General features: G+C 37.2%; 1 protein-coding gene across 9 annotated transcripts in view; it reads left to right on the forward strand.

Moving 5' to 3' along the window:
* The first annotated feature begins 2,185 nt into the window (after positions 1 to 2,185).
* The window catches only part of LOC113051548 (myosin-binding protein C, cardiac-type-like), a 30,550-nt gene continuing 10,075 nt past the window's right edge, over positions 2,186 to 22,660 (forward strand). For 3 of the 9 annotated variants that reach the window (XM_026215405.1, XM_026215403.1, XM_026215404.1), the window contains exons 1-25: positions 2,186 to 2,290; positions 5,645 to 5,914; positions 6,319 to 6,453; positions 6,564 to 6,650; positions 6,734 to 6,882; positions 6,994 to 7,111; positions 7,237 to 7,285; positions 7,597 to 7,641; positions 10,600 to 10,659; positions 11,218 to 11,220; positions 11,858 to 11,881; positions 12,290 to 12,453; positions 13,874 to 14,006; positions 14,196 to 14,198; positions 14,759 to 14,883; positions 15,052 to 15,157; positions 16,839 to 17,005; positions 17,837 to 18,002; positions 18,694 to 18,800; positions 18,904 to 18,933; positions 19,081 to 19,220; positions 19,782 to 19,847; positions 20,540 to 20,699; positions 21,023 to 21,127; positions 21,402 to 21,590. In XM_026215405.1, the coding sequence (XP_026071190.1) occupies positions 2,266 to 2,290; positions 5,645 to 5,914; positions 6,319 to 6,453; positions 6,564 to 6,650; positions 6,734 to 6,882; positions 6,994 to 7,111; positions 7,237 to 7,285; positions 7,597 to 7,641; positions 10,600 to 10,659; positions 11,218 to 11,220; positions 11,858 to 11,881; positions 12,290 to 12,453; positions 13,874 to 14,006; positions 14,196 to 14,198; positions 14,759 to 14,883; positions 15,052 to 15,157; positions 16,839 to 17,005; positions 17,837 to 18,002; positions 18,694 to 18,800; positions 18,904 to 18,933; positions 19,081 to 19,220; positions 19,782 to 19,847; positions 20,540 to 20,699; positions 21,023 to 21,127; positions 21,402 to 21,590 (2,626 nt within the window). In that variant the 5' untranslated portion in view covers positions 2,186 to 2,265. The remainder of the gene's footprint in view (positions 2,291 to 5,644; positions 5,915 to 6,318; positions 6,454 to 6,563; positions 6,651 to 6,733; positions 6,883 to 6,993; positions 7,112 to 7,236; positions 7,286 to 7,596; positions 7,642 to 10,599; positions 10,660 to 11,217; positions 11,221 to 11,857; positions 11,882 to 12,289; positions 12,454 to 13,873; positions 14,007 to 14,195; positions 14,199 to 14,758; positions 14,884 to 15,051; positions 15,158 to 16,838; positions 17,006 to 17,836; positions 18,003 to 18,693; positions 18,801 to 18,903; positions 18,934 to 19,080; positions 19,221 to 19,781; positions 19,848 to 20,539; positions 20,700 to 21,022; positions 21,128 to 21,401; positions 21,591 to 22,660) is intronic. The other 6 variants (XM_026215408.1, XM_026215406.1, XM_026215407.1 and 3 more) reach the window with 6 other exon arrangements.

Below are 22,660 nucleotides of genomic sequence, written 5' to 3' on the forward strand. Positions count from 1 at the left end.
GGGTGAGTAAACCGACTGTATTGTCATTTCGGGTGGACAATCCATTTTAAACGCTGAAGTCTAACAAAATCACAAGCAACTGAATATAATTAAGGTTTTACATGTAACCTGTCTGATTATGACATCTTACTAGAAAGGAAATCCGTCTGGTTTTAGACAGCACTTGCCAGTAAGCAAAGTTTGCTTTGTTCTTTCTTTGTTGTTGTACAGTTACACTTAGCTTAGTTGCCACGTGCTATTTGCGCAATTTCATGGCATTCGTCATAGGTCAAGGACCCTGTCAACCAGCACTTTGGATTGGGACTCCAGACAGACTCCAGACCCCTAACCTCTATGACAAGGGCAAGATTGCTTGTAGCTGTTGAAGGCCAGACGACACGGACCTCCCCTCACAGAATGCCAATGGAATGTTCGAGAGTGACGAACACCACATATGTGTGCATGCTTGATTTATTTGCATTGATTGTGTTCGAGAGGCCTTCATAATACATAATGCATCATGTGCATACATAAATGCATTTGTATGTCTGTATCCAATTAGTTTAACTGGTTATTCATTTTACAATGAAACACTTAAATTGCACTAAAACATGTCACAGAGGTTGATAATTCCAGTTCATTGTGGTTCAGCTTTGGCAGATCCTTCTGGATTCACACCTAGATTAGTAGAAAGCCAGTTACAGGGCCCACAGCGAATGTATAGTCATTACAACAACTGTAAGAAACTTTCTTTCATGTCGTATCTTCATCTGAATGAAGTCTTTCATCCAGTTGTCAATATGCAACAGCTAGCGTGACGCTGTCTGATGCTGGAATGACAAGGTGCTGACAGACCTGTGTGACAGTGGTCAAAAGAGCAGGCTATACAACACATCAAACTCAAGGACAGTTGTACATGGAATTGATAAGCATGGTTATTTAATACAATATGACTTTTAAATTCCAGAAGTTTCTTAAGGACACCAAGGATCTGTCCTTTCAACAAAAACAATGAAATCATCAGTATGTTAGGGGGTTTTAACTCTATTTTGCAATGTTACTAAAAGTAGTAGTGTAGTGTAGTGAAGAGGATTCTTTCAAAATACAATATTTATGTATTAAGATATTCCGTTTAAATGACAGGTCTGATTTTTTTTTAAGTTAAGGCCAGGCAAGATACATAAATCAAAAGTCAGTGATTGTTGATGTGCAGTTGTGTCCTTTATGTCTCAGGGTCAAAAGGTGGACATAAGCATGCAACTGAAAACAGTTGCAAAGTTATGTATACGACTCCCCAATAAAACAACCTTTAAAGAATATTGAAAAAGACATGAAATGTTAGTCCATTCATGCTTTTAGGGTCAGCTTGTTTAAAAAGTTAGATTTAAACATAATTTCATGCTTTTGATTAAAGTAAATAACAGTTTGAAACTATAGACCCCGTAGAATGAACTCAAGTACCAGGACGAATTCAGGCACTGTTATTTGAATGAGTGCACTAGACAAGCATCATTATCATTCAACTCTTGACAGAAAGGTCAAACATAGCAATGCTTGACTGGTGGCGTGAGGAAAGGGGTCCTGAAGTTGTGGGGAAGTAGGCCTACGGTTTTTCATAATGGATGTCAGTTGCTTTGAGCCTATTTGTCCAATAAGATATTTTCTAGGGGCTTCAGTCTTCAATAGCAAGAACACGCTCTTCATTATGAAGTAACAATATCATGTCTTTGTTTAATTCTAGAATTAAGAATAGAAGATAGAATAAGATAGAAATTGATACAATTAACTACCTCATACCTTATGTCCTTTATGTTAAGAGAGTAGGTGCTCATCCTAAACCTATTCTTTATTTGCTGACAAGCACTGAATACAAAACTGCAGATGTAAAAGCTGTGGCTTCCTGAAGGTCCAGCAATGTCAGAGGTTGTTCAAGAATGCTACAAATATCACCAACAAAAACAGAAGTAGTGTTTGAGCCCTTTCTTTGAGCAGTATGGTTGGGAGGGAACATCTGAAGATGATTTGGTACAGTCAGACTCTAAATTTACCTGCTCCCTTATCGTTCATCCTATAGTTCTTTATATTCTTTAGTTCTGTCAACCAGTAGAGGTGATGGATAGTGTGCTCAATCATGGTGGTAGATGGCTCAAGGGGTGGGCACGATGGTTTGGGGCATGTACTGTGTGACATTTGTGGGGTGTGGGGCAGGAGGTATCTATTAAAAGAGGAGTGTTGGTGTTGGTGTCCACAATGCCTGTTGGAGCCCAATAGGGACACTCAACCAGGATGCCAGAGCCAACTAAAAAGACAGGTATGCCAGTGATTTTGTTCTTATTTCTATTTGACATTTGTGTATATAACAGATTTTTGTCTGTAAGGAGAGACTTTTAATCTGTGTTGTTTTGAGCTTTTGGTTGAGGGAATGTTACCTTTCCGTTCTGAACTTTGACCCTATGCGTGCTGGGTTTTCCGTGACTATGTATTTGATATCATTTGAACTCCTGCACATCTGATTCTTGTTCTGTTATCATTTGAACAATTAATCTGTAGTAACTTGAACAACAGATATTGAATGAGCAGTTCCATAATATATTGTCACAATGTTTTTATAAAAAGTTAGGCATGTTACAGCTGTTGTGTTTTAAAGCCTGTAAAGCATTCAAAGCATGTGAGTATTATGTGCACTTTTCTTCAATTTCTTATTGGCAATATATATATAGATAGATAGATATATAGATAGATAAACTGTCTTCTTTTAAACCAAAATATCAATTGGCCTGTCTAAGCAAATGTGATAGAATAATGGCAGAGGACTAAAGGGCTTTTTAAAGGGCAGGAATAACCCTGCCTAAGCAGGAATTAAAAGATTGCCATAATGTGATAGCACCTGTTTGACAGCCCACTGCAGTGAAATTCGCTAAGACCTACAGCATTCTAACAATGCTGTTGCATGACTTTTCAGTATTAAGCAATGGAGTTTAGTGGTAGTCATAAAATTAACCTGCAGACACTTTCTCTTCACACTCTCTCTTTCCTTTTTCAAGCTCTTCAGTGTATTTCAAAGGCGGTAGACCAATGGCTCCCGACCAGGTGCCAGGGCCAAATAGGGCCCCAATAAGTCTTAAATATATATATATATATATATATGTGAAGCTTATACTAGATGCTAATGGTTGTCAAACATTTAGTTCTTAGGTGTGGCACTCAAATGCCTTCAAAACAAAGTCTGTTCAGTCATGATAAACTATTATTAAGAGCATATTGCTATAGAGATGTCCTGCTATGAGTCTAGAGCAGTGGTTCTCATCCATTTTGTCTTCAAATATATAAATGAATAATAAGAACTAAATGTTTGACAACCATTAGCATCTAGTATAAGCTTCATGATAAATGTCACCTTCATAAAATAGTTTCCCTTCCCATCTTAGCTTATTGCAAACTCCAGTGAGTATTGGCTGACACTCTGTGGCTTTAATTATCCCATGACCTCCCACTCTAGGCAATTACCTCTCACATATAATTGTTCTAGTAGACATTCAACCCGACATTTCAAATGTCAAATTTACAATTTTTATGCTTATCTCACAGACATTATCTTTCGAAACATATGTACCACAGAGACATCATTATTAGATTATTATCACTGTGGAATAAAGGCAATGTGGATGCCCATGGTTTTGAAATGGCAAGAGAGAGAGAGTCCAGTACTTGATAAAAAACAGAAATAGATAGCTAATCCATCTAGCAGCTACCTGCGGCTGTGTCAACGTGGCCTGCAGTTCTCAATGGGGAGCAAATGCATTCTATTTTTAAACCCAGAGGGTTAGCTTGTTTTATGCTTGAACCATTTGCACTGATGTGATTGAAGATGTGTAACTCAAAGTTAAAGAAAGAAAGATGAATAAGCAGTTAATAATTCAAGGCATGTGAGTAACAATAGCCATGAAGATCAAGTTCCAGCAACACCTTCAAGTGTCAGAAGGGCTAAAGCAGTCATTTAATATTGTATAAGCTTTTCATAATATATGCTAGGAGTACATTACTGTGTACATTTTACACCTTTTTTTATATATATATAACTTGGGTCATTGGTATTTTGACAGTTTTACAGAATTCTAGCTAAAGAACCATATCACTTAATTGGCTTGCAAAAAAAGTAAAAAAAAAAAAAAAAAAATTGACCAGGTAATAACTTTGCCTTAAAGTCCCCATGAAATCAAAATGGAAGTTTTTTTGACTTTTAGTATGAATGTGTTAGCCTTACGGTTATCTATGCTAGTGTGCTCCAAAACTATGATAGCATTTGCATTTAAACTTAAAGTCTATAACTTCCGCCAATATGGATCAGATTACAAAACATATCAAAACCATTTGATTTACTACACAGATCTTTATATTTTATAGCGATGTGGGTGAGATCAGGAGGACAAACGGTTAGACAAACAGCACTGATGAGTTACATAACTACAACTGAGATAACACTTTTTGAACACCCTCAACGATTCACTCAATCACGACTCGATTCTATTCACGATTTTGATTTGATTTTTTTTTTTTTTTACAAAATGAGATTGAATAGTGAGTCGTTTAGGCTATTACAGCATGTTTCCTTGTAAAATGGAGATGTAACAAAACTAAATTGTAATTTTAAAACAAACCCCAAATCAAACAAGTTACACAAATGAGAGAAATCTCTTAATATGAACAAACTAAGGCAGGGATCCTCAAATCTGGACCTCGAGATCCACTTTCCTGCAGAGTTTAGCTCTAGCACTAATCAAACACACCTGAGCATGCTAATCAATGCCAATCAATGTCTTTAGGATCATTCGAAAATCGCAGACAGGTGACTTTGGTCAGGGTTGGAGCTAAACTCTGCAGTGCATTGGACCTCCAGGGCAAGATTTGAGGAAGGGAGAACTAAGGCTTTGTCTGCTTAATCCATTTAAAATTAGAGGCAACCATTGGATTTGAATCATAATCCAAACAAAGATGCAGCATATGTGCGCCATGAGTTAATCTAAATTAGACGGTAGAATTTCGAAATTTGAAGCAAAAACAGAATGGTCTGACTTTAGTTTTGTGAAACTATACTACATAACACATATCTGAATGAAACAGCAGATGAGCTAAATAAGACGCAGATTCACTCTCTGACAGCAGGTGGCGCTTATGAACAGCAATGACACAGTGTTTCCTGGGTTACGGCTGTAAAAAAAAAAAGCTGAACTGGCTTATGAACACTACTTTAACATGCATTGTTCAGAGGGAAGATGATAAGAAAATACGACGTAAACTTTTAAGAAGAAAGAAACTGGAGGATGTGGAGGATGAGTAAATGATGACAGGATTTTCATTCTGAAAGTGGACTTCTTCTAACTGAAGAGTCACTGCTATGGAAATGAAACACCGTTTAGTCTATTGGTAGCATTAGTGTAAACTGGCAGGTAATATTACTACACGGATTTGAAGGGCACAACACGTTGCGTCAAAGTACATAGAACACATTGATTGCACCACTAAATGCGCTCTACAGTAAACAAGTGTTTAGAGAGGTTAGAGAGGAAATTGGGTCAGGGCCGGATATGTTCATAGATACGAGCTTTATGAGATTTTGGAAATGCATTTTTTCTTTAAACCAACACTGGTTCCCTCACTTCTTCAGTCTCAGCTTTCACCAAGAAACCAAAGACTCAGACGGCTGAGATTGGGGCAACAGTCATATTTGAAGCAGAGACTGAGAAGCCTGATGTAAAAGTGAGATGGCAGCGAGACTCCAAGGACATCTCATCCAGTTACAAATACACCATCTCAGCGGAGGGCAATATGCACTCTCTCGCCATAAACAATGTAGTTCAGGAGGATGCAGTGGGATATGCTATTATTGCTGGGGTGTCAAAGGTCAAATTTGAATTAAAGATAAAAGAATCAGAAGGTGGGTGATGTTTGGATGGTGACGCACTATTTCCTGTATTTAACTCACTTTTACCACACCTTTGGCTTATTTGTGAACAGAGCACCACAAACCAATTCTCCTTTCTGATTCACTGTTTTTTTTCTAGAGGCGCAACTGGTTGTTTTTTTAAAGCACTTTTTCTGAGCATGTTATCACCATAAGGATTTCTCAGCCTACTGTGGAATTTGAGAAACTCACCAGAACTCGAATAGCTTTTCAAACACGTAAAAGTGTCCATTGGTGGAGCTTGTAATCTTGTTAGGCATTGTGCATGGACAAGAGATAAGTGTGGGTTAAATTAAATACCAGAGGAATAGCTTTAGAATATAATTGTTTTAATCTGCCTGAAAGACATTTTAAGGATTGTTTTTTCACTGTTGCAGTGAAGGAACCACAAAAAGCTGTGTCCCCAGATCCTGCAGTTGCAGAACCTAAGCCTAAAGAGACTCCATCAGCACCTACCGAAAGTTTAGCACCAGACACCAGTGGAACCGTATCAGATGGCGTAGCACCTGAAAGTGAATATGAAAACACACAGGCGTATCTAAATATGCAAATTAATAGTAAACATTTCAAAAATGTAAAATTAGATGAATAGCTAACCTTTTTTGTTTGTTTGTTCTTCTAGGTCTGCCTGAGAGTCATCAACCTGACACAAGGCAGGACCTTACTGGTCTCTTCACTGAAAAGCCTCAAAGTGGGGAGGTAAATGTAGGTGAGTAACAGGGCCTATGATCACTAAGAAATTAATAGTACATATGAAATAAAAAATTTCTTCCAATCTGTCACCCCATTTAGGTGAGAACATTACTTTTGTTGCTCGGGTGTGTGGTGAATCTCTGCTGAAGAAGCCCACAGTCAAATGGTTCAAAGGAAAGTGGATGGATCTGGCCAGCAAGTCAGGAAAGCACCTTCAACTCAAAGAGCACTATGACCGCAACACAAAGGTCTGCCAATGGTCAAAACCAAACAGTTGTGTAATATACCATCTCAATATATTTAGAAAAGCTTGAAAGTCGAAAATAAGCAAACTTAACCAAACACTTATTTCTATTCAGGTGTACACCTTCGAGATGCATATCATTGCAGCTAAAGCCAACTTCGCTGGAGCTTACCGTTGTGAGGTGTCCTCTAGAGACAAGTTTGACAGCTGCAATTTTGACCTGGCAGTGCATGGTAATAAAAATAACCAAATGCATGCTTGATAAATATCTACAAGGAATGAATTGTTTGTTTTAATTGAAAATTGTCCCAAATTAATTTGATAATGTTTGCATTTCACTGTGCACATTCTACTCCAGAGGCTCGTACAACAGATGGGTTTGATATTCGCTCTGCATTTAGACGCACGTGAGTATTTGTCTTTGTGTTTTTAATAAACTACAAAGTATTTATTTCAACAATTGCTTCATAAAATGTTAAAAAGTGATGTGACTCATGCAGACCAGCAGTATCATGCTATTTCAGCAAAGTGCTTACCTGGTTTGTTTGCTTTCTTGAATGTCGTGTGGTGTGTTGGTTTGATCATTTTGTGTGCGTAGATCCTAGCGCTTCTTTATGTGGTTTGTTTTTATGTAAAGAAAGCATTTGAGTTCATATTTTGGATTGAAAGTTTTGTATTGATATTGCATTAACCCTTTTTGGAACTACTGATTACCCAGGAGCATCAGTGCAGGTGGTAAGAAGAAGATGGGAGAGCCTGGCAGGTAGCTAATGGGGTTTGCTGCAGCAGGGGATACATTCACACAGTCATTGTCTTTACCCAACCAAACCCTTTGATTTGTCATCAAAAAGAGTTCATTGTGTCCTTCAGTGTCCATCCGTGTCCCTCTATCAGTCATCAGTTGTAGCTTGCCCTTTTCTCTCTGTCCTTTTCAATCTTCTCCCTTTGTCTGCAACATCTAAGGAGATTGATATTAGTCATTGCTGACACTTTATGACTCACTCTCCAAGGACCTTTCCCAACTCTCATTTCCTTTCTGTTGTCTTCCTCCATCTCTTCTCACACTTTTCTCTGTTTTTGTGAGAAGGGCCATTTCTAAAAACCCTCCTTACTGGTGTATCGGAGGCAGAGGGCCTTAAAGTGAATATGATTTCCCTGTCCACTGATCTTTTCAAGTGCAGACACTGATTAAGACTGAGCAAATTAGAGGATCACACTAATAACGCTGCCACCAGTTTAATCAGAAACGGCATTTGCCTGTGACCATTTTGAAGTACTTTAATTCTTGTTTCTTGAAATGTAATAGAAGAAATCTCTTGATGCAATTCTTAACTTTGGCTGACACCTTGTCAAAATCAGTGGAACCAGCTGCACAAACTTTGAGTGATGTGTCTGTTTTGTTGCTCTTTTTCGTGTCTTTAAGAAGTTCCTTAAAGACAGTTCATCATGAGTCATACATACACATCTTTTAAATACTACTAGCTTTACCTATCAAAAGGAAGACAAGTTGATCACTTATTATAATATTGTTGCCTTATAATAAGCATATAGCTGACTAGGTCTTTGATATGTGCAGTAATGTCTGCTATGGATTTCATCTGTACATCAGCATTTCTGTGTCTTTAACTCAACTTTGTCATCCTCCATCAAAGCGTGTTTACAGTATAGTGCAGCTCTGCTCCAGTTTCTATTTCCTCAGTGTAGCTTAATGATATCTGTATGTGCATGTATTGTTTGTGCATCTTGTATACATGTGTCAGTATACACTACCATTCAAATATTTGGGGTCAATAAGATCCATCTTTAAATGTAAAAACAGAAAAAAAAGAAATAATTTAATATCTTTATTCAGCAAGGGTGCATATAAAAGAATAAAAATGCATAAATAATAATAAAAATAAATGTTACTTGAGCGCAAAATCAGCATCCTAGAAAGATTTCTGAAAGATTGTGTGACACTGAAGACAGGAGTATTAGCTGCTAAAAATTCAGTTTCGACCTTATATATACAGTGGGGATCGAAAGTTTGGGCACCCCTTGCAGAATCTGTGAAAATATGAGTAATTTTCAAAAAATAAGAGAGATCATACTAAATGCATGTTATTTTTTATTTAGTACTGTCCTGAGTAAGATATTGTGCATAAAACATATTAACATTTAGTCCACAAGACAAAAAAAATGCTGAAATTATTAAAATAACCCTACTCAAAAGTTTGGGAACCCTTGGTTCTTAGTACTGTGTGTGGTCACCTGATGAACCACGACTGTCTTTCTGTTTTGTGATGGTTGTGCATGAGTCCCTTGTTTGTTCTGAACAGTTAAACTGAGCAGCGTTCTTCAGAAAAATCTTTAAAGTCCTGCAGATTCTTCAGATTTCCAACATCTTTACATATTTGAACCCTTTCCAGCAGTGACTTTATGATTTTGAGATACATCTTATCACACTGAGGACATTTGAGGGACTCAAACACAACTATTTAAAAAGATTCAAACATTCACTGATGCTCCAGAAGGAAACAAGATGCATTATTTCACTGGGGGTGAAAACTTTTGAACACAATGAAGATGGCCAAATTTGTCTTATATTGTTGAAATATAATTTTTCCATTTAGTTCTGCCCTTCGTAAGCAACAGAAGATACTTGTATGTTTCCCGGTACACAAATTAAGTACAATTTACCTTGATCTTCAAATTCCAAAAGTTTTCACCCCCCCAGCTCTTAATGCATCTCGTTTCCTTCTGGAGCATCAGTGAATGTTTGAATCTTTTTTAATTGTTGTGTTTGAGTCCCTCAAATGTCCTCAGTGTGATAAGGTGCATCTCAAAATCATAAAGTCACTGCTGGAAAGGGTTCAAATATGTAAAGATGTTGGAAATCTGAAGAATCTGCAGGACTTTAAAGATTTTTCTGAAGAACGCTGCTCAGTTTAACTGTTCAGAACAAACAAGGGACTCATGCTCAACCATCACAAAACAGAAAGACAGTCGTGGTTCATCAGGTGACCACACACAGTACTAAGAACCAAGGGTTCCCAAACTTTTGAGTGGGGTTATTTTAATAATTTCAGCATTTTTTTTGTCTTGTGGAAAAAATGTTAATATCTTTTATGTACAATATCTTACTCAGGACAGTACTAAATAAAATATAACATGCATTTAGTATGATCTCTCTTATTTTTTGAAAATTACTCATATTTTCACAGATTCTGCAAGGGGTGCCCAAACTTTCGATCCCCACTGTATATATATATATATATATATATATATATATATATATATATATATATATATATATATATATATATATATATATATATATATATAACAGTTGAAGAAAAGAGTTATTTTATTTTATTATATTTAATAACATTACTATTCTGACTGTAATTTTTTGATTAAACAAATATAGCCTTGAAGAGCATAATAGACTTCTTTAAAAAAAAAAAAAAAAAAAAAAAAAAAACTTTGAAAAATCTTATCGATCCCAAAACTTTTGAACAGTAGTGTTCATCCATTCCATATGTTTTATAGATAATAATACATCATGTACATGTGTAATTTGCATAAACATACTTGATATTCTGTTCTTTTACAAAACAATGTATTAAATATATATCCATATTTAATAAATGACTGCATTTTAATGTTAGAGAAGCAATTTTTCCTAAAATGTACATAATGATGTGAGAATTGTGGCCTGTGATTAATTTCTGTCCTACAGTAGCACAGATGCAGGTGAAGACTCAGGAGAACTGGACTTCAGTGCTTTACTGAAAAAGAGGTGAGGCTTTAGTTAGAGATCTAATATGTCACATACATTCATTGTCCACTTTCTCTATCTGTCCAAAAAAGTCCCCAGTGAATACAGTGTGGGTCCAAAATCTGAGACCACTGATGAAAATGCAATATTTTAAGTGAACGATTTACCTTTAATGTCATCGGCATGAGCTAACATGATTTGAGCAAGATCCAGAAAACATCTTGTACAAAGCAAATAACATGCTCAGTGTCACAAATGATTGATAGTGACCTATGAATAGTGGAATCAAAGAAATCTAAAATATTTCTTATTCGTTTTACATATGTGTGTTTTAAGTTTTCTTTAACATTGTAAAAAGAACTGTTTATTATTGAAGTCTAAAATAATATAAAATAAAGATTTATAAAATGTGATTTCAAACACTGAAATGTAGGCTTTAGTTAGTCATTATTTATTTATTATTATTATTTTCTTCCCATTTGACCCACACAATGATTTTTTCCTTCTAAAGCTTATCTATGTTCATATTTTTTTTTTTCCTGTTTTTCTCCTCTGTGGCTGTTCCTCTCCCATATTCAGAGAGTAAGTGTGTCACACTGAACTGACTGGTTGTGTTTGAAAAAATGATGAATGTTGTATTGCCGTGTGTGTGTGTGTGTGTGTGTGTGTTTGTAGGATGCCAGGATTATTCTCTCTCCTAATCAGCCACTGATTGCTAACTTTAGTCCTTCTAAGTTTTTCCACTCTGCAGACTGCACACCCACTTGGACCTAGATAGACCAAGTCATGCATGAATTATTTTTAGCAGACTCCTTCCTCACTACTCATATAGTCCTAATTAATCACATAAACCTAGAACTCTCACGATTCCTACGTCCTTTCACATGCCACGCATTCATAACACATACACTGACTCTGACAGCACAGCAAATTGGTTATGTCAGTAAACACTGTACGTCCACACAAATAGTTTCCAACCCTTTTAGTTTAATAAACACAAGAGGCACATGAAGATTAAACATTTGAATAAGAAGGAAGTTTCTATAGGCCACAATGTAGACTGCATGTTTTAAGTGCCTTTTTAAAAATGGAACTAAAATGGTCTTGATTGTTTAACAATAAGTTGCTATGTGATCTGAGAACTTGATAATGTGCAATAATCTGCTGTGGTTTGTCTTACCATGCTTGACTCTTGGGTTCTGCCACTACATAAGTACAGCAGTTTCTTAAAAACTGGCCCAAGGTAAGATTTTTTGAAACATACAGGATTGAACAAATTATGTGCTTTACATGCTTAATGCCTATCATCATTTACTCACCTTTATGTTGTTCCAAACCCGTATGACTTTTTTTCTGCAGAACAAAAGACTGGGTTCCATTGCTATTTTTGACCCCATTGATGTGCACTGTGTAGATGAAACGCATTTTCATAATTACCTTACTTTTTGCGGCTCTTTAGAAGAAAACAAAATACAGGTTTGAAAACATCAGGCTGAGTAAATAATGACAGAATTCTCTTTTTTTGTGTGTGTGTGACCTATCCCTTTAATAAACTTTTAAAGAACCATTTTAAAACACTGTGATGATACAAGATGTTTCGACTTGATTTACGTGTCCTGATCGATCTCTGTCCACTGTTGTGGGTCTGCAGAGCTGTTCATGTGAGCACAGAGTCTGAGGTAGACATATGGGAAATACTCCAGAAGGCTCCACCATCCGAGTATGAAAAGATCGCCTTCCAGCATGGAATCACGGACCTGCGGGGGATGCTGAAGAGACTCAAAAAAATGAAAAAAGAAGAGAAGAAAAGTGCAGGTTTGTAACCTTGTTGAACTTAGTTAACTGTACAGGCCACTCAAGAGGCATATACACAGTGCCTTTTTTCATGTTTTGTTTTGCTGCTGCCTTATGTTAAACTGCTTTAAATTATTTATTTTTCCCACTTCAATCTAATCTCCATCCACTATAATGAAAAACAGGTTTGTGACAACTTAGCAAATTTATTAAAAAAAAATAAAACAACAGAAATAATTACATTACATAAGTATTCATACCCTTTTCTGGGACACTTGAATTTCAGCTCAGGAGGATTCCAATACTGCTTGTAGATATTACTACTACACTTCGAGAGGAGTTAACCTTTCAATTAAAAATTCAATTAAATGGGTATGATTTGGAAAGGCACACGCTCCTCAACAAAAGGTGAAAAACAGCTTAAAATGCATATCAGAGCAAAAATTTTAACCCACTTGGAATCTATGCAAAAAAAAAAAAAAAAAAAAAAAAAGACCCATAGAACTCTCAAACTGCAAGAAACAAGATTTCCTGGTCTGATGAACCTTAGTTCTAAGCATCACGTATGGAGGAAACTAGGCCCCGCTCATCCCCTGCACAGTACCATCCCAACAGTCAAGACTTATCAAGTTTCTTATCAACAGGGACTGAGGGACTCGTCAGAGTAGAAAGAAAGCTCAACACAGCAAAATATAGAGATAGCCTAAATGAAAACTTAGTCCAGAGCATTCAGAACCTCAGACTGGGCAACAGGACAATGACCCTAAGCACACAGCTCACAAGTAGCTTAAGGACAACTCCGTGAATGTCCTTGAGTGGCCCAACCAGAGCCTGGGCTTGAACTCAATCTAATATTTCTGGAGAAACCTGAAAATGTCTGTCGGCCCCCGACCAACCTGACAGAGTTTGAGAGGTGAAGAGGTGAGCAGAAGAATGGCAGATAATGGCCAAATGCAGAGGTGCAAAGCTTGTCGCATCATACCCGAAAAGACGTGGGCTTGCCAAGATGCTTCAACTAAAGTACTGAGTTAAGGGTATGAATAGTACTTATCAGTTTTTCCTTCTTAATAAAATTGCTAAGTTGTTACAAATCTGTTTTTTGCTTTGTCGTCATAGTGTATGGAGAGTAGATTGATGTGAAATAAAAACCAAAACTAATTTCAAGCAGTTTAACATAAGGCAGCTACATAACAAAATGTTTAAAAAAAGAATACTTTTTTCAAGGCACTGTAAGTCATTGACTGATTTGAGTTGCAGTGATAATGGTGAAGTAATATTAAGTGGATATGAACAGACTACAAATTCCTACTGTCAGTAGTTTTCTTACTTCAGATTTTTCTTGCTGTTCATTAGAAAACCTCAAACTTTTTTTTAAACATGCTCATGTGCTGCACATTTCTTTCTGATAGTGTTAAATGTTTATTTTTATTTTTAACCACAGCATTTTTGAGGAAACTGGACCCAGCTTACCAAGTCGAAAAGGGACACAAGATCAAAATGCAAATTGAAGTGGCCAATCCAGACGCAGAGGTTAAATGGCTAAAAAACGGACAAGAGATCCACCCAACCGGAAGGTATTTACTTTGATCCTTTCACTGTAATGTAAAGGGGAAAAAATGGAGTCACATGTGTTATGCATTCTCTTAAAGTAGTAAAGTACATGGAAAGGATTACAATTAACTGTCTATTTCTTTGACTTCTGACAACACCGTGTGCTTTCGGATGGATGGACTGCTCTGCCTGCTCTCCGCTGTCCACCCTAGCAAGTGAGTGGAACTCAGCAGAATGCTTACGACAATATGCAGCGTAAACCCAATCAGCAACTTCAAGGCTTGTCTCTGTGGGGCTAGATGTTTCAAACAGCCTGTTGACTATGTATATACAGGGACAGCTTTCCAAGAATGCATAGCTCTGTACACACAGATGTCAGCTGTGCCAACAGATGGAGGCTGTCAGATGTTTAAGGACTCAAATAACAATAGAACAAAAACTATCCTCATTGGCTGATAACATCTTTCAGTGACCTTTTTTTAAAAATACACCTTGTGAACTGAAGAATTTTAAAACGAATCTTCTCATATGTCAACAGTTGCCTGTTATTTGTCTGCCACAATATTTTTGACATTACATTGTCCTATCAAGTTTTATTATTATTATTATGTTTTATGTGTGTGTGTTAAATGAGTGTTTAGTTGATTTTCTGATATGTACTGTATTGTTCATATCTGTTTGGAAGAGCCTCTCCAACATTGATGCTTTGTCCCCATCTAGAGAACAACGCTGGGACTGCGACTAAATTAAAAATAAAATTCTCATCTTCCCACAGGTACATCTTTGAGAGTATAGGCAACAAACGCTTCCTCACAATCAACAACTGTACGCTGGCAGATGATGCTGCTTATACGTGCTTGATTGGAGAAGAGAAGACCGTCACTGAGCTCTTTGTTAAAGGTATTTGCACAGACAGAGATCTTATGGAAAAGACAACATTTTACAGAATTCTAGCGTTTTTTAATTTATATTATTTGTATGTGTGTGTGTGTGTGTGTGTGTGTGTGTGTGTGTGTGTGTGTGTGTGTGTGTGTGTGTGTTTTAATAAACATCTCTCCCTGCCTTCAGAGCCTCCTGTTGTGATTGTACGTAATCTAGAGGATCAGATGGTCATGAAGGGAGAACGAGTAGAGTTTGAGTGTGAAGTGTCTGAAGAGGGGGCTCATGTGAAATGGTAGGTCTGTCAACATGCACACACTACCTTTTCCCTTCCATTAGTAGTACCACATTTTCCGGGACATATTTTTAAAAAGGCCTTTCGGGTCAGATGCGCACCCACAATGAACTCAAAAAGCTGATATCTGTACTAAACTGCAATACACCAAAGATATCAAACACAACCAAAGAAGAGTTTAAAGAATAGATGACCATTTCTCAAGCTGTCCGGGATAAGTCAGAGTCCTGGCATTCCACAGATGTCCAGTAGATGGCATATGTGTTTCTTTTAGCATGGCTGACTGGCTGGCTGGGTGAGTGAGTCACAGTGACTGACAGATGGTGGTGCATGAGTGAGTGCTGGTTCTGCCATGGCTCTATATCACCCTGGGCTGTAAATGATCAGTGCCTGGAAAAGGTCATAGCAGCCTTTTAGCACCTCACAAGTGTCCTAGAATGGAATGAGAAAGTCACTATCTTGAATAGTGGATGACTTTGATGATTAGAAAAAGTAGATAGTGTTCCTAGTACTGGAACACCACAATATTGTTTTTTCATATTACAAGTGTAATAGATTTAATTATAATGTGGTTTTGTGTCTTTAGTCTAAACTGATTGGAATGAACTAGTGTATGGTGTAGAGTTGCATCGTTTGCTGTTTGGAATAAAAGCTCAAGGGTGCATGTGAAAAGATTAGCAGCTATCAATTGATATAAATAGTTAGGCCTTTACTATTTGAGCCATTTGATTTATCCCATTGCTCTCACTACCCTGCAGTAATGATCATAAATCAAGATTTGCATTTCAGAGGTTTTTATCATTACAGTACAGTATTTTTTTAAACTGGTTTTGTTCTTTCATGATCAGGTGCAAACTTCTTGGAATTTCCCTTTGATTTTGTAATTGAACATCTTTTCTGTCATAGATTTCTTTCCAACTGAATTTATGTATGTTGTGGTTTTTTAACCTCATATTGTTCCATTAAAATTTCATAACTGATCTTGTGCTGAAAACTTTTCTCTGGTGACATATGGCAGACTTCTCCAATCATTTTGTCTGCTTAAACCCCGCCGTATATAATAATAATCTGTTGCAATGTTTGTTTAATTATATTCTAATGGTGACAGTTCAAAGATGGCAAAAAGCACTTTTTGTTATTTATTTTTTGCCTCAGGTTTGCATGCGTATAACTCAAGAAGTATTCAAGATATCTTAATATCTTATATCCTTTTAGATTCTGGTTCTTAACAAACTTTCCTTTTGGTATCTTCATTTTAAAGGCCCTTAATGGTTCAGTCCCAGAGATTTGGAAATCTTAATGTGGCTTTGCATACAGCTGATACTTTTTTCTTTAAAAGTGGAATATCTAAAAAAAAAAAAAAAAATATGTAAAAAAACAACTAGAAATGTACCTCATTTTTTTTCTATCAGCTCAGTTGCAAAGAGTATATCTGTCTGAGTGACATAAATATTCTTTTTCTGAAGTTATCATGCCTGGAACTCTAAAACTATTCAATATTTCTTTATTTCTCTCTAGATTCTCATTCTTCATGAACTTTTCTTTTGCAATCTTCATTTTTTAAGGCCCTATATGGTTCTGTCCTTTAATCTCAAAGCTGCTCCTTGTTCAAATTGTTGAATTGACCTACAGTATATTCAGTTCTTGAAAACCATTAATACCAAACTTCTGACCTGTACAGGGAGAAAGATGGTGTGGAACTCACCCGAGATGAGTCCTTCAAGTACCGCTTCAAGAAAGATGGATGTAAGCATGTCCTCATCATTAATGATGTGACCAAGGAGGACTGTGGACACTACCGAGTGAAAACCAATGGAGGGCAATCATTAGCAGAGCTCATGGTTCAGGGTACATATCTTAATTTGGAGAGTTTTAAGGCCTCCTATATTTGCTAACTTCTGACCCTAGCCACATATGTTTTCAGATTACTATAACTTATTAAAAAGGATGGAAAAATTATACTTAAAAAAGTACTTTGCACATATGGCAGTCATTAAGGTTTCACACTTGTGTCTATGTCATTCAAACTTCACCTCTCGTCAGTTTAAAAAACATGGGCAAAGACACTTCTGTACAAGGTTATCACTCCCAATGCGCACATGCCAGCTATTGTTAGACCTCCTGACCCATATGTTTGAACAGGGCAGGTTTAACACTCTCTCTTTCTGTCATTGTCACACGCTGCTCCATCTCTCGCTTTTATTAGCATCTAAGAAAGATTTATGACTCATTCCCTTTCTCTCCCATTTTGTTTTATTGTTTTCTTCTGTCTCGTTCTCACTCTCCCTTCTCCCTCCTTCATTCTGTCACCTACACTAAGTCTTCAAGCATGTGTAGCACTTTACGAGCAAACAATCTCATACACAGGTATGTCTGCTACCAGTTTGTCTGGGCTTTTGATCAAGTACAAGAGGTGCAAAAAAAAAAAAAAAAAAACAAAGAAAAGAATCTGCCAAGTAAAACTGTAACTCTACCATCCCATTGGTGGAATTGTTAGCTTTCTTTACCCCACCTCTCTTTATTATCTTAAAGGGAATGTTCACCCAAACATCAATGCATGTTGCTGTAGACCTATATGATTTCTGTCTTCAGTAAACCACAACAGACAGGAAGTTCATGCTGTTGAATGGTTTTTGGTCATGTGTGATGACATCGTTCTCTTTGACCTCTGACTTTTAGAGAAACAGCTAGAGGTGTATCAAAGCATTGCTGACCTGACGGTGAAGGCCAAAGACCAGGCTGTGTTCAAATGTGAGGTATCTGATGAGAATGTGAAAGGCGTCTGGTACAAAAACGGAGTGGAGGTGAAACCTGATGCCAGAACTCATATCACACACATTGGAAGGTAAGTGCACATGTGTTAGGTTAATATGAAGTTGGAGACTTCTTGATGTCGATAAGCAAAGTCTATGCATTCATCCCTCCAATTAAGGTTAAACAAGCCTGGTTAAGTTAAAACAAGCATTTAAGATGTGGCTAAACTGAATGGTAGCTAGACAATGTAAGTAAGTCCACCCACAAAAACACTGCCAAAAGCAAAGCAGCTCTAAAAGTGGTATGAAGTTTAAAGTGTAATAAAATATTATATTCATAGCAAATAATAGTAAAGTAAAATTTAAAAGTGTAACTTTTAAAAAGTACACTACTCTAGCCTTTTCATGGTACTTAACCTAGTAACTTTGTGTTTACATAAATCACAAAAACATGTCTAAAACATTGCAGTATCTTGTAACTTTATGGTAATTGTAGTTTTTTAGGCGTTTTAGAACTCATTTCACTTTACCTTCATCCAGTGTTCTTTTTGTTCCCCTTGTTGTAAAAGTTATCAGAAACCTTGCCAACACTTCAGTGCCTGAGTCACATGTTTGAGTGATTCATTTAAGTTATTAATAACTTAAAATAACTTGTTCTGAATCAAAATAGATCAACAAAACTGAAACTAAGAACACTACTGAACAATTGTCATTGTCAGAGAAAATGTAGCGTTATAACGACACAAGGTCCATTCTTAATAAATAAAAAATATTTATATTTAGGATTCATAAGCTGACCATTGATGAAGTAAAGCCAGAGGATGAGGCTGACTACACCTTCGTTCCTGAGGGCTATGCCTTCAATCTCTCTGCCAAGCTCAACTTTTTAGGTACATCCTCTAGTTTAATTATTACTTTTGAATGTGAGTTTAAACTACTCTTAAAAAAAATCTGTGCCATTGTTTTTCAAATGATTGTGTTTTATCTTCGCAGAGGTCAAGATTGATTTTGTTCCACGCCAAGGTAAAAATAAAAGCAGCATTACTACAATAAGTCAGTTGATGTGTGTTTGGGAACTCCATTAAATCATAAATATTGAAATGGAAGGGGAAAAAAAAGTACCAATCAATTTTTGAGAAATGTGTCAACGTGTCTTTTTTTTTTTTAAAGATCCTCCCAAGATTCATCTTGACTGCATGGGCCGCACCGCTGAGTCCACAATCTTGGTTGTAGCTGGAAACAAACTGCGACTAGATGTACCAATTACTGGAGATCCTGCCCCTATTGTGGTTTGGACAAAAGGAGAAAAGGTAGGAGTTAGTCATTCAGTTTGTCTGGTAACGATTTCTAACAATCCCTGTCTGTGCGAATAGGTCTGGACTGTGTTTCCCAAAAGCATTGTAAGCGTAAGTTGATCTTATAAACCATTGGCAGTAATGATCCGAAAGATCTACTTGCATTTGGGAAACACAGCCCTGGTCGACTACAGCAGAACACCCAAACCTACAATAAACTTCTCCTTTAGAATGATATTTAGTTAGAAAATCTTTTCTTTTTTTTCTTTCTTTTTGTTGAGGTCAAGTTATGTTTTTTTAAATTCATCTGCAGTTTGGGGTATACTTTATGTGTGTACTGCAATTCTTTACAATTTGCCAAGATGTCCTGCAAATGTAACAGGAGATCTATCAGCTGGGCTTCAGAAGCCTTGACAGGTAGGTACTGTAAAATCTCCCAGCCATAACCAGAAAGTCTTGTCGAGGCTCACTGGGACTGAGAGTTTGTGCTGAAATGGAAGGTTGACAGTAAACTTTCTCACACTTAACCTCTGACCTGGTTGCCATGGCTTCACAGCTTCTGCTCTGCTCATGTAGGGTAGCTTTAAGGAGGGAGAGTCGCGTCCTGAACCAAGGCATACATGGACAGTGAAGAACGGTGAAGTGAGTTTTGGCCTTAACAATCACAACTACTTGTACACTGCACATAATCATGTGTCTGATTTGCTTCTTGCTTTGGCTGTGATGTTATTGACCTGTGTTGTATGATGTTGCAATCAGTTTAATCTATCTATCTATCTATCTATCTATCTATCTATCTATCTATCTATCTATCTATCTATCTATCTATCTATCTATCTATCTATCTATCTACTTTTTAAAAATTATTAGTGATTTAAATTGTTAAAAATGTATTTTCTACTTTTAACTGCGGTTTGTCTTTTCCTGGGTAAAAAGGAAACATGACTGCTATAATATTAACACAGCCATAACTTTTACACACAAATCATAATACGTTTGAGATCTTGACAGTGTATGTGAAGTTTTTCACATACACACACCACACACGCAACTCTATACAATACAAGGTGAGTGAGACTTTTAAAATCTAAAGATCATAACGTATAATTCCATTCATAGGAACTGGGGGTATTTAACAGGTAATGTATATCTTCTGGAAATTCAGATAACTGCTGTATCTGTGAGTATTTTGGCATTTGCAAGTATTATATTAGAACTTCCTCTGTGATCTATTCTTGATTGCCTGGTTTTGAGAATTCAGATTTGAAGGCCTGTGACTGATCCAGGTTGATATGAAAGCCATTTTTAACAAGTGGTTTTGATTGGTTGTTCAGGTGCTGACAGACTCACATGGGCGTGTCCATGTGGAGAGTACCAAAGGTCACTGTATCTTTACCATTGAGGGGGCGGAGCGTCAGGATGAGGGCGTGTACTCTGTCATTGTACGCAATCCTGCTGGAGAGGATACAGCTGACATTAATGTCAAAGTTGTTGGTAAGCCCTTTTTAAACCCCATTACCATGAGTACATTTCCCAGCGGATCTCTGAGAGGCTGAAGATAAGCCTTTATTTATTATTAGCCATGTTGCAGCAATCTTTTGTACACTTCAGAACTGCACTAAAATAAAATGCAGCAAAAGGACACAAACTTAACTGTCCACATCTCTTTCTGGCTGTTTATTATCACTCACTTTATTTTTACTGCAACATTCAAATCTATGGAAGAGAGCTGCCATTTGAGAGCTAAATGCCTTTGACATAGCGGTATATTAGCTGTACAGAAGAAATGGTTTGACTGTGCTTTTAATGTTTTACAGATGTGCCAGATCCACCTGAAGCTCCCAGAATCCTTAGTGTCGGTGAAGATTCTTGTATTGTCCAATGGGATCCCCCACTCTTTGATGGTGGCCAGCCAGTCATAGGTGACTTACTAGTATTACACCATAAGTAGTCACTATAAGTAGTCATTATAAGTAGTTCCTATTCTATTAAGTAAATCTTGTTTACATCACATGTACCTGAGAACTATCAGTGGATTTTGCTCAACCTCTAACTTAATACAAAATATATCTACTTTGAAGTTAAGTGATAGGAGCATGCATATAATGAAGAAGCTACCCAATGCAAAATGTGCTTTTAAATGTGCACTGTAGAGGAAGTGCATGATGATAACAATGCACTATTAATGTCTTTCAGGTTACGTTCTTGAAAGGAAGAAGAAAAAGAGCTATAGATGGATGAGACTTAATTTTGATCCTTATAAAGAGACCACATATGAAGCCAAGAGAATGATTGAGGGTGTAGCCTACGAAATGCGTGTTTACGCAGTAAACGCCATCGGCATGTCACGCCCCAGTGCTGCCTCCCAGCCATTTGTGCCAGTCGGTGAGTTCCACTGCTTTGATTTATGACTTCACTTTCATAATAGGGACTCGTTTGTTTTCTCTGCTTTTCTTTAAGCCTCTGATACGGATATCCATACAGTGTGAATCAATGGAAACTGAAACAGTTTGTTTATCCATATTCTACAAAATATCTTCTTTAACATCTTTAATTTTCACTTTTGGATGAAGTTTGAGCTAATCAGCCACATTTTTTCATTCATCTAATTGTTACAATCAACAGGTTGTGTTCTGATAAAGTAGTCTGAAAAGCTTTTTTTTCAGTTTAAACAATTGACATGTTAATGATATTCTTGCATTCATTGTTTGCTCATATTTAACATAATCTTCTAGTGAGCTGCATTAAAAGCATTGCTATCTAGACTGTTGTCTGTTACAAGACAGCTGATTATGAAACTATCCATGGCACCCTTCTCTATAAATAATGGCATGTTAGCTCTTTGCAAAGCTGTATCTATGGCATTGTCAAAAGAGAGGAGGGGGCAGGACACTGCACTTCCTTTGTTGCTTGCCTGTCACCGTCTCTGTGCCAAGAGAAGACCACAGCAGGTGTTACAGAACAGACAGACGATTTTAAGGAGACTCTACTTGTAGAACACACCAGACTGAAGTGATCCAGAGACAGAATGACCAAACCGATGCTCCCCAAGACTGCTGAGAAGAAGCCAGCTGAGGCTCCACCGGCTGAAGCACCACCGGCCGAGCCAGTGCCCGATGTCCCAGCAGAATCCAAAGAGCCAGAGCCAGAAGCACCAGCTATACAAGACCCTGCACAAGAGGCCAGTACTGAAGCTCCTGCACCTCCAGCTGAGGAGGAAACTCCTGCTCCTTCTGAAGATGGAGCTTCTCCAGCAGAAGCAGCACCACCAGGAGAGGAAGGGGCACTATCTGCAGAAGTGCCTCCAGAGGAAACTTTCCCCCCACCAGAGCCGGAACCAGAGCCTAAACCTGTTGGCAGTAGGCGTTTATTTCTAACAATCTTTTGTGGAGATTATCAATGCAGGGATTATACCAGTCTTCATGACATCTTTATATATTATATATCTTTATGCA

The sequence above is a fragment of the Carassius auratus genome, chromosome 32 (assembly GCF_003368295.1).
Source record: "Carassius auratus strain Wakin chromosome 32, ASM336829v1, whole genome shotgun sequence".
Classification (NCBI taxonomy): Eukaryota; Metazoa; Chordata; class Actinopteri; order Cypriniformes; family Cyprinidae; genus Carassius; species Carassius auratus.